The 12,393-nt window shown below is 37.0% G+C and overlaps 1 protein-coding gene and 1 non-coding gene across 5 annotated transcripts in view; one reads left to right on the top strand and one right to left on the bottom strand.

The window, feature by feature from the left end:
• The window catches only part of MAGI3 (membrane associated guanylate kinase, WW and PDZ domain containing 3), a 248,562-nt gene that overhangs the window by 169,435 nt on the left and 66,734 nt on the right, over positions 1-12,393 (top strand). For 2 of the 4 annotated variants that reach the window (XM_070463862.1, XM_070463864.1), the window contains exons 5-6: positions 4,797-4,971; positions 8,461-8,540. In XM_070463862.1, coding sequence (XP_070319963.1) covers positions 4,797-4,971; positions 8,461-8,540 — 255 coding nt within the window. Of the gene's footprint in view, positions 1-4,793; positions 4,972-8,460; positions 8,541-12,393 lie in introns of all 4 variants that reach the window. The other 2 variants (XM_070463860.1, XM_070463863.1) reach the window with 1 other exon arrangement.
• On the bottom strand, positions 1,776-1,847 carry TRNAE-UUC (transfer RNA glutamic acid (anticodon UUC)). Its single transcript has one exon. It is a non-coding gene; the product is annotated as a tRNA-Glu (tRNA).

Genomic DNA, 12,393 nt, shown 5'->3' with positions numbered 1-12,393 from the left:
TCAGAAAATTGTTGGGGATGGAAGCAGGAGAGGCTAGATGGAGGTTTATTTGTATATACAAGTATGTATATTATTTTATATCTTGTTGAGAATTAACATAAGAATGCTAATATATCCCAATAGGATGACATATATTATATAATAATGCTAAAATTTTTTCAAAGAGTTGGTGTTATATGAACAACATTTTCAAATCATTGGCTATTAAGTGAACTTCTTTATGCAGTCTTTTGAAATTGTATTCAGAAAAGTATTATTGCTCGTATAGTTGCTTCCACTTTTCTCTAGTGTATATGTATCCCAAGAATGTAACTCCCTTCCAGATTGATTTATACATTGTGTACCTTTTAATTTCTGTCACTTTCTCTATATAGAGAATAAATCATATGTTTTATTTAGATTATTCATTCAACAAATATTTGTTGAGCACCTGGTAGACTACTAAGTGCTAGGCATTGTTCTAAAAGCTGGAAATAAAGTGAACAGAACAGACAAAATCCCCTGCCTTCCTGAACCTTAACTTTTGGTGGGAGAGATAGAATTATCCAACATAAATGAATAACATATAGTAAGTTAGATAGTGCTAAAGAGAAAAAGCCGAGGAGGGGAAGGATAAAAACTAGTGGTGGCCAAAGTTGCAATTTTAGATAGAGTATCAGAGAAGACATCACCAAGAAGGGGAAGTTGAAAGAAGTGTGAGAGGGAGCTCAAAATATCCTGAGGAAGAACATTCCAGCCAAAGGGAATTATACTGTACAAACGCCCTGAGGTAGGAGCATCCCTGGATTATTCAGACAAGAGCAAGGAAACCAACGTGGTTGGATACAATGTAGACAATACATTATATGTGGTTGGGGCAGAGTCCTGAAAGGGAATAGACTATAATAGTAACCATGAGGTCAGTTAAATAATGATGGGGGTAGGAGTAGTGGAAATGCATATTATACAGGATCTTATAGGTCACTGGAAGAATTTTGTTTTTTATTCCGAGATGAGAAACCATCATGGTATTAAGTAGAAAAGTACCATGATAAAACAGGTTTTAACTTAACAGGCTCATTCTGGCTGCTGTGTGGGGAAAAGGGAGTAGGAAGGCATGGGCATATACCAGGGTGTTAGTTACTGATACTGCAGTAACTTAAGTGAAAGATGATGGCTTATACTCAACTTACATTCAGGGCTTCCCTGATAGCTCAGCTGGTAAAAGAATCTGCCTGGAATGCAGGAGACCTGGGTTCAATCCCTGGGTTGAAAAGATCCCCTGGAGAAGGGAACAGCTACCCACTCCAGTTGGAGAATTCCATGGACTATACAGTCCATGGGGTCGCAAAGAGTCAGACACGACTGAGTGACTTTCTCTATACTCAATGAAAGCATGAGAGGTAAGAAGTGGATTGCTGCTGCTGCTGCTAAGTCGCTTCAGTCATGTCCGACTCTGTGTGACCCCATAGACAGCAGGCTCCCCATCCCTGGGATTCTCCAGGCAAGAATACTAGATTGGGTTGCCATTTCCTTCTCCAGTGTATGAAAGTGAAAAGTGAAAGTGAAGTTGCTCAGTTGTGTCCGACTCTTAGCAACCCCATGGACTTCAGCCTACCAGGCTCCTCCATCCGTGGGATTTTCCAGGCAAGAGTACTAGAGTGGGTTGGCATTGCCTTCTGCAAGAAGTGGATGGAGTCAGTAACATTTGCCAACAGACTGGATATCAGGTATGAGAGAGCAGTCAGAATAGTCTCAGAGGGAGAGCAGTGAGTGGTCCTGAAGAGAGATCTTAGTTCCCTGCCCAGGAATTAAACCTGGGTAACCTGGATGAAAACCAGGAGTCCTCACCACTAGACCACCAGGGGCTAGGGGCTAGAAGCAAAGAGGCCCTTGGCTCTTGCCCTTCTTGGAAAGCAAGAATGTGTCAAGGAGGCAAAACCTGGAAAAAAACAGGTACAGAGTTTATTATTAGAGACATAGCACAATGTGTGTGAGAGCACACAGAAAAACAGTTTATTTAACACAGAAATAAGGCAGAAATACACATCCAGAGAGAAAGGCTATCAGTATCCTGGGTGAGGAGCCCAGTAAATCAGAAACTAGGCAGAGACACGCCCCTTGAGAGGGATGTGGGCATCCTGGCTGAGGAGGAGCACCGTGAAGAGGTGACTTACATCCCTTTTATAGGGCAGTTCTTCCAGATCTTTGTTTCTATTTGGCCAATTAACTTGTTTATTTCTTCACACCTGTCTGGTCCGTGGACCCTTCCCAAGATGCATTTTTGCTAAGATGGATCCCACCACAGAAGTCTATGGGTGCATGTCCACACTTATTATGGGGTGGGGCCCCCTCCCTTTTTGACCCCCAAGAAGGCTTCCTTGCATGTGCAGGCAGGGAAGTCTTCCTTGACCTCAGGAGTGGTTTTACTCCTCTTGACCAGCACCAGGTGTCTGGCCCGGAGGCCCACTGTCTCCTACCTCAAAAGACCCCTCCAACGGTTTTAACTTGAGTATTTGAAAGAATGGAGTTGCATCTTTTGAGATGAGAGGTTTTAAGAGGAGTCAGTTTGCATTGGGAAAGGGAGCTGTGGTTGGGATATTTAAATTTGAGACGTTCATTAGACTTCCAAATGGAAATGTCTTGTTTAAAATTGGATTTAAAAGTCAGTGTTCTGGTCTGAAAATACGTATTTGGACACCATTAGCATATAGCTTGTATAACAGTGACATTGAGGGAGATCACCAAGAGAGTAAGTGTAGAAAGAGAAAAGGTCCAAGGACTGGACCCTGAGAAATCACTCTAATATACAGATATCAAAGAGACTGAGAAGAGCCAGTGAGATAGAAGGAACACCAGGAGAGCGTCATGTCCTGGATGCCAGGAGAAGAGAATGTTCCAAGAAAGAGTGATCCGTCATGTCAGATGCTACTGATAGCTCAAGCTAGATGGGCACTGAGATTTGATCATTGGATATAGCTATGTGGAGATAAGTGGTGATCTTGATAAGAGCAGTTTTATTGACCAGAGATCAAAAGCCTTGTTGGAGTGAGTTCCGGAGGCAAATGGAAGAGTGAAAGTGGAGGTAGCAAGTATAAACTCTTTCAAGGAGTTTTGGTGTAAAAAGGAGAGAAGTGGAATGGGGTTGCTGGGAAGCAGGGAAAGAATTGTTTGGTTACCTTTCATAGAATGGAGAAATACCTTGTTTTTATGTGGACGAATATGGTCTACTAGATAAGAAAGATTGGTGATATATGAGAGAGGGAGAATGAACTGCTGTAGGCAAGAGGGCATGAGGATATCTGCTAGAAACACAGAGTTCTTTCATAGTAACAGAAGTTAAAGTAAAATGGGCACAGTTATTATGTAGATATATGTGATGGTGAGAATTTGTAGAAGTTCTCTTCCTCTTGTATTTTCTCAGTGAAATAGGAAACAGGGTCACCAAATGAAATTTGGGATAAGGCAGAAGATTTAAGAAAGAAGATATGAAAGTTATCTAGGAGAGTCAGAGTGAATGGACTAAAGAAATGTCCTATGGTTGTCATACATCATTAAATGCCCTCTTGAAGTTAGTAATCGTGAGTTAAAAGTGAACTAGTTAGTATCACCTGCATTCAGCTACATATACTGGTGAAAAGTCGGTGGAGAGTAAAATTTAAATAGAATTATAGTTAAGTCAAGCAATATGATAAAAGTAAGGTAGGGCAAAAGGCCTCAGGAGTTTTTTTTTTTTTACAAGGGAGCAGTTATAATGGTAGATCATCAGTTTAAGTTGGGTAAGGAGGGCAAGGATGGGGCTGAGAAACAGGGAAGGGTAGTTAAGTAGTCAGATTAAGGCTTTATAGATCTTGGTTGAATAAAGGATGATTGGAGTGGAAGTACTATAAGATGGAACATAATGAGATCTAGGGCCTCTTCTAAGGATCTCTGATTCTGAGGCATTGCCTGCAGTGTGGAATTATTACAGTTATATTATCTTTTAAGTTCTAGAAACAAGTTTTAAGTACATAAATTGTGAACTCTCCCTGGAGAGTAACCAAAATTTTAGTATTCTTACCTACATTGTGAACTTTGGGACTCTCAAAGGATTTTAATATCACCAATAGGCAATTAAATTCAACAACAGGAAGTCTATTGAGTTTAATTTTTAAAAACTAGTATTATTTTAAAGGCCTGTATTAAATGTGCACAAGGCAGTTTGATACATACAGCAGGTAAGGCTGTGGGCCGTTTAAATTCAAATCCTGGCTTTGCTGTTTATTAGCTGTGTAACCTAAATTAACTTAACTTTAATGGGCCTTAGTTTCTTCATCTTGAAATGGCTGTAGTGATAATATATATTCACAGGTTTACTATGAGGATTATGAGTTAATATATATAAAGCAGTTAAAATAGAGCCTGACACATGAACGGTAAAGGTGCTGCTACAGCTATTATTGTTAGTATAATTTTTTTGTTGTTGTTTTTTAGTTTTGTTATTTTTTTCTTTTTGTTAGTGTAATACTTATTGATACCTTTATTTATGTATTATATTGATATAATATTTATATATTTAGTATATACAGAATTGATTCTAGTATTGTTTTTTGCTTCTTTCCCAGACTAGCTTCAGAGGTGCTGAACAGAGTTAATGTCACTTGCAAATGAAAAAAAAAAAAAATCAGTGTATTTGTTTTTTCAACAGTTATAGCAAAATATGGACGTAGCAGACACAGAAATTTGCAGTATATATTTGGGCATTTTGTTAGAAATAGGTCTATTTGAAGAGAGTGTAACTTCTATCTCCTTTTCACACTCTTCTGTTTGAATAGCAGAAAATAGAGAGAGGCATTCTGAGCCATCTGATTGGATAAAGACCGTCCCAAGTTACAACCAAACAAACAGTTCCATGGACTTTAGAAATTATATGATGCGAGATGAAAATCTGGAACCACTGCCCAAAAACTGGGAAATGGCCTACACTGATACAGGGATGATCTACTTCATTGAGTAAGCAAATGTTTGTGTCTTTTCGAATGTGCCCTGTCACTGTGTGACTTGCCTGTAAATTTTTGTAATCTAATTTTACAAGACTTCCATTTCTTTTTTCTTTCTTTAAAAATATTTTTCATACAAATTACAGTTGATTCTTAATCTATTTCCCTGGATGATATTTCATCTTTATTTGATATGGATAAATGAATAATGTGTTTGATGTCTAGTTTTATGGAAGACAGGAGAATTAAAAACAGATTTATCACTAATAATGAAAGTGCAAGGAATAAAGAGTATTTTGCTTTGCGTTTTTTTTTTTTTAAACCTTTTGGATGGATTGTCCACCTTAATGAGCATTTCACAAATTATCATCGTTTGGAAGGAGGCCATGTTTATTATCTTAGCTAAATATTTTCAGACCTAGACGTTGAGTTAGATGTATTCAGGTGATATAGTTAAATAATATAGGAGGAAAATATCACTGATCCTCAGAGCAATTGGTACAATATAAATTCACAAAAAACAAAACTATTCTATGAAAAAGCATTAGTAATATAAGTATAAATACATTTTTTGGTTTATGAGATAACCATATGTATTTGATAAATCTAAGATTTTATATTTGTACCTGAGAACAAATATTATACAAATAATTATGCAAATATACAATATGAAGTATTTTTATGTTGCCATGCAGATATAATTCTCTTTAAAGTTCTTTGCCCAGAGGTAGAATATGAATGTAGTAAGTTAATAGACTATAATAGTTAAATAACAATTAAAATACTGGGGCTGAATTACACTCAAAAAATATGTAAGTACTCAGAAAGGAATTAGAGGTGGGAAACTTAAACCAGTTGACTCAATATGTTCCAAATTCCACAGCTTTCCCATACAGTGAGCATCATACTATACCAAGTGAGATTGTATTTTTTAAAAGATGTACATTTTATGTACAGTGTTTTTTTTTTTTTTTTTACCATATGTGGTACTTTATTGATTACATTACACATTTATATAGGCATTAATGACCAGGATTATACAAAAATGGACAAACTTGGGTACGCTCTTCTCTGTGGACAATTTAAGGGTTTTTTTTTTTTAAGGGTAATTTAGATTTTTTACTTTCATGTTAACTTTAGAACTAAACCCCCCAAGTACAATGTAGAGTCACTAATTAAAAGAGGCTAAGATCTTTAGAAGTACATTATGAGATATTGAATCTGACAGTACTTCATCCTGCAAACAGAGGTAAGTTAGTACTTTCTGGGGGCAGAGGGGAGAATTTATAAAAGAAATGTTTTTATCAGTAATCATTATTAAAATGTACTAAAGGCCTCAATGTAAGATCTGAAGCAATAGAAGATGTAGGGGAAAAGCTTCATGACATTGAATTTGGCAAGGCCTTCTTGGACATGGTACCAGAGCACAGGCAACAAAAGCAAAAATAGACACGTGGAACTATTTCAAACTTTTTAAACTTCTGTGCAGCAAAAGAAAGCAATCAACAGAGTGAAAAAGCTGCCTATGAGATAGAAAATACTTGCACACCATATATCTGATAAAGGGTTAATATCTAGAATATATTTGAATATTATGTGCTGCTAGATAAAACTCTCTTGTTTGCTGTAGCTAATGTGATTGGTCTGTGTTACTGTTGCTATTAAATCATGAATTTGCAAAAAGAGACTATTAATAAAGGTCTATAGTCTTTAGGTATCTTGTTTTGAGTATAACAGACCCCATGAGTATTTCTTTACTTTGGGGAATAATGAGTAAAATCCTAGCAGATCACCTCCATCTACTGATTTAGCAATACCAAGTTTGGGTCTTTGGAACCAAAGTTAAGCTTTTCTCAAGTAGCAATTTTGAAATTGGTTTAGCTAGATATGGCCATCAATTTTTTTCCCCTAACAATCTACATGCTCATAGGCAACTTTAGAGTCCTGATCATTTTCATTTTGCTTAAACTGATTTTACTGGTTTTGGTTTGGGGAAATTATCTCTTTGACAGAATGGGTAACACAGACAATCCTGATTTCTCTTACTTAGATTATCTATTATTCAGCATACAAAAAAAGTATTCCACAGTCTACCAACTAGTATCTGACCTGGCAATGTGTAGGAAGTGACTGCATAGCTAGCTCAGGAGTTAGAAAAAGTATAGGAGGTGTGATTAATTCCTTGAAACCACTGGCTTCATCTCCTAAGAGTGGTCAACATAGAGATTAGTGAGTTAATCTCTCCTTTGATCACATTGTTGTTCTTCCTCTGCTTTGATGATAGCTTTAATTTGTATTTTATTGCCTTCCTATATATTTTCTTCCAGGATTTTTCTTTCTTTAATATCCTCATATTTTAGATACTTAAACTATAACTCTGTCTACTCAGCAGTGTTATAGCTTTGTTTTAGCATCAGTATTTACTGCATGGTGACCTGGGTCTGAAGCTAACTGATTGTGGCCTATAATGAAATGAAACAGACATCGCTCTTTGAAAGCATCTGTGCCCTACTTCAAAAGGGACGAGGAGGATCTTTCTGTTTTTTTTTTTTTTTCCTGTTAAATATGTGGTCCAGACTGTTGAGAGGGCTTCCCTGATAGGTCAGTTGGTAAAGAATCTGCCTGCAAACAAGAGACCCTGGTTCAATTCCTAGGTCGGGAAGATCTGCTGGAGAAGGGACAGGCTACCCACTCCTATATTCTTGGGCTTTGCTGGTGGCTCAGCTGGTTAAAGAATCTGCCTGCTATGTGGGAGACCTGGGTTTGATCCCTGGGTTGGGAAGATCCCCTGGGGAAGGGAAAGGCTACCCACTCCAGTATCCTGGCCTGGAGAATTCCATAGACTGTATAGTCCATGGGGTCACAAAGAGTCGGACATGACTGAGCAACTTTCACTTTCACTGTTGAAAACTTAGTTTTGTAGAGTTGAGTTTTACTATACCCATGATTTTTACTTGCATATTGCAGAAACAGATACTTTAAAACTTTTTACATTATTTCACTCTTTTATTTTTAGAGAGTCCCGGTGAAGGAAGAGGCTCTATCTGATTGTTCATCTCTTTATTCCCAATCCGCAACATAATGCCCACACATCACAGGCACCTAAGAAATACAGTGTTTTTTGGAAAGAGAAAGGAATTCAGCCAGCAAGAAAGCAAGGCTTTCAAGGGCAGCTTTTTGGCACAGCATGGGGTCATATGCCCACCCTTCGAAACATTTTTGACTGCTTAGATAAACATCTGTTGTTATGCACTTAGCATTTTATCCCTTCTTTAGAGCCTTCATTCTCAGTTAGTCCCTCTAGCATCACCTTTCCTTTATGACTATTTTGAAGTAATAGTCTGAGAACAACAGGACTATTCAATCAGAGATATACAAATGAAGCCTAGAGGAGATAAATGTTCAGACATCATACACCTTTTATTCACTTTTTATCTTTGCTTTTGAAATACGTTTCTCCCCCTTTACTTTACTGTTTCTAATTGAAATCTTTGTTCTACAGCCACAATACCAAGACAACCACCTGGTTGGATCCTCGTCTTTGTAAGAAAGCCAAAGCCCCTGAAGACTGTGAAGATGGAGGTAGAGATTTAGAAACCTTTTATGCTGTATTATTCTCTTTATCCCTTCTTGCTCTTCCTGCTTAGATAATGAATTTTCCAAAACTCTAAACAAACAACGGAGAAGGCAATGGCAACCCACTCCAGTACTCTTGCCTGGAAAATCCCAGGGACGGCGGAGCCTGGTGGGCTGCCGTCTAGGGGGTCGCACAGAGTCGGACACGACTGAAGCGACTTAGCAGCAGCAGCAGACAAACCACAATGTACATATGCCCATAAGCAGTGGGTAGATGTCAATCATTCTCAGCTGATTCTGGCCATTTTGTTATTGCATCTAATTTTGTGAGTCTTTGATTTTTGAGAAATATACAATTAAATCCTTTAAAGAAAATCTTGATTAAAAACAAATTTGCCATTTTTTAGACATTTGTTTTTAAAACAAACTTTAAAAATTCTAAATAAAAATTTTAGTAAGTTAGGTATGTTTGAATCACAGAGTAACATCATAATGCCTGCTACTCCCTCAAAAATATATTTAATTAAGTATCACTAAGTTAGATATGCCAGTATCTATAATCCTTAGCCATTTAGAGCAGCAATAGAAACTCAATGAGAGTTTCTAATATACTCTCCACCCCACACACAAGAAAAATTATTTTTTCAACCTATGAAAAAAAATTTAAGCAGAATTTATACATTTTTTTTTTAGCATGAGAGACTTTTTCTAGGAATAAGTAATTAGAAAATGAAATGTTTAAAATTCATTTGTAATTATATAAAAAAAGGATACCTTGGAGTAAATCTACTGAAGGATGTACAAGTCCTCTACACTAAAAACTATAAAATATCACTGAAATAAATCAATGAAGACCTAAAATAATTGATGCAATATACTATGTTTATTGATATACAATATAGATAGGATGACACATATTATTAATAATGATGTTCATCCTCCTTAAATTGATATCTAGGGTCTATACAATCCCAATCAAAATTCTAAAAGTGTTTCTAAGAAACTGACAAACTGATTCTAAAATATATATGAAAAGGCTTCTCTGGTGGCTTAGTGGTAAAGAATCTGCCTGCCAATGCAGGAGACACAGGTTCAATCCCTAATCCTGGAAGATCCGATGTGCCACAGAGCAGCTAAGCCCATTCATCACAACTATTGAGCCTGTGCTCTAGAGACCAGAAGCTGCAACTACTGAAGCCCTCACATCCTGGAGACTGTGCTCTTCAAGAGGAACCACCACAATGAGACGCCTGCACATCGCAACTAGAGAGAAGCCCACTGTCCACAACTAGAGAAGAGCCTGTGCAGCAGCAAAGACCCAGCTCAGCCAAAAATAAATTTAAAAAATTAACTTACTTAAAAAATATATATACATATATGTATATATATATATGTAAATAGTGTACAAAGGCTTTAGTTAGCCAAACAGTCTTGAAAAAGGACAAAGATAAAGGACTTAGGCTCCCAGGTTTGAAGGCTTACTATAAAGCTACAGTAATCAAGACTGTTATCTATCCATAGGATAGACAAATGGATCAGTGGAACAGGGTACGAGAATCCAGAAATAGATGCACACATATGTGATCTCTTAATTTGCAGCCTAAGTGCCAAGTCAGTTCAATGAGGTGAGGAAAGTCTCTAACAAATGGTGCTGAAACAACTGGCTATTCAGAAGGAGAAATGAACTTCAACTATATGTTTACTGCATACACAAAAATTAATTTCGGATGGCTCAGTGATCTAGCCATGATAGCTAGAAGCCTAAAGCTTTAGAAGAAAATATATGAGGGTATCTTTATGACTTTAAGATTAGCAAAGATGGAGAAAAACTATAACTGTTGCATATTGCTGGGCAGAATGTAAAGTAAGACAACTGCTTTGAAGAACAGTTTGGCAGCTTCTTGAAAGGTTAAATATAAATTTGCTATATCACCTAACATTTCCACTCCTAGATATCTATCCAAAAGGAATGAAAACATATGTCCACACAAGCACTTGAATGTAAATTTTCATAGTAGCACTATTCCTAATAGCTAAAAAGTGGAAACAACTCAGTTGTCCATCAAACAATGAATGGAATATTATTCAGCAAGAAAAAGAAAGTAGATACTGTGTATACTATGACATGAATGAACCTCAAAAAATGTTATGCCGAGTGAAAGAAACTAGACACAAAAGATTAGCTATTGCATGATTTCATTCATATGAAATGTCTATAATAGGCAAATCTATAGAGCCAAAGCAGATCAGTGGTTGTCCAGGGCTAAGGAAGGGGATAGAGATTAATTGTAAATAGGACAAGGGATAGGCTTCCCGGATGGCGCAGTGGTAAAGAATCTGCTTGCCAGTGCAGGAAACACAAGAGACTCAGGTTCAATACCTGTGTCAGGAAGATCCCCTGGAGTAAGAAATGGCAACTCACTCCAATATTCTTGCCTGAAAAATTCCATGGACTGGGGAGCCTGGTGAGCTATAGTCCATGGGGTCGCAAAGAGTTGGATATGACTGAGCGACTGAGCATGCAGCACAAGCAGCCGTATTGAGCCATGGAAATTTTCTAAAACGCGATTGTGGTAGATAGCGTGCAAAACTCAGTAAATTATTAGAGTCAATGAATGGTACATTGTTTAAAACAGAGGAGTTTTATATGATGTGTAAATTATACCTCAGTAAAGTTGCTTTTTAAAATGGCCAAAGAATTTGAACAGATGGTTTACAAAAGACAGAGAATAGCCAATAAGAACATGAAAAGGTATGTACATCAACTATACCTCAATTTTTAAAAAAAGCATTAAAAATGTGCTTATTAATCATCTATATGATTTATTCACACCCCCTAGAATGCTAAAGTCAAATACACTGACAGTACCAAACTTTGGTGAGATTGTAGAGCATGTGGATTTGTACATGTTGGTGGGGATGTAAAATTATGTAAACACTGGAGAAATTTTGGCAGTTTCCTATGAGGTGTTATATCAAGAAAAATGATAACATAATATTCCCCCGAAGACTTCACCTGAATGATCTATGACAGCCTTATTCGTAATAGTTCCAACCTCAGAACATTCCAAATATTCAACAGGATAATGGATAAACAGTTTGTGGTTTATTCATACAATGAGATACTCTCATCAATACAAAGAAAAAGCTGTCGATAACATTCAACAACATGGATGAACCTCAGAAACATGTTGAATGAAAGAAGCCAGATACAAAAGAACGGGTACTCAATTATCCATTATTTAAAGTCCAAGAACTTGAAAACTAATCTATGCTGATAGAAGTCAGGAAATGATGGGGAAGGAGGGGAGAATGGTGAATTGAAATAAATTCTCTGGAATGATGGAAATCCTTTCCATCTTGTTTGGGATGATGGTTATATAGGCACCTGCAGTTGCCAAAGCTCATTCTTTGTACTTCAACAAGCACGTAAATTGATATTTTAATCATTGCATGAACACTTAAGGTCTGTGCATTGTGGTGAATACAAATTATACCTCAAATAATTTTTTAAATAACTTTTTATAACATACTTCCCTTGTCCTTCCCTAAGGCTTTTCACAGTAAGTTTCTTAAGGTGAAATCAGCCATTGTGAAGGTGATCTAGAATATGTAATATTACAGAATTGGACTTTTTAAAGATTATGAATGTGGTATTAGTCTTTTCAGGATGTCTCTTTTGCCAGGCTCCATTCCTTTTCTTTTTCTAGGGCTTCCCTGGTGGCTTAGATGATGAAGAATCTGCCTGTAAGGCAGGAGACCCAGGTTTGATTCCTGGGTCAGAAAGATCCCCTGGAGAAGGGATTGGCAACCCACTCCAGTATTTTTGCCTGGAGAATAACATGGACAGAAGAACCTG

This window comes from Odocoileus virginianus, unplaced genomic scaffold (assembly GCF_023699985.2).
Source record: "Odocoileus virginianus isolate 20LAN1187 ecotype Illinois unplaced genomic scaffold, Ovbor_1.2 Unplaced_Contig_8, whole genome shotgun sequence".
Taxonomy (NCBI): Eukaryota; Metazoa; Chordata; class Mammalia; order Artiodactyla; family Cervidae; genus Odocoileus; species Odocoileus virginianus.
This window is presented reverse-complemented; position numbering and strand designations above follow the sequence as displayed.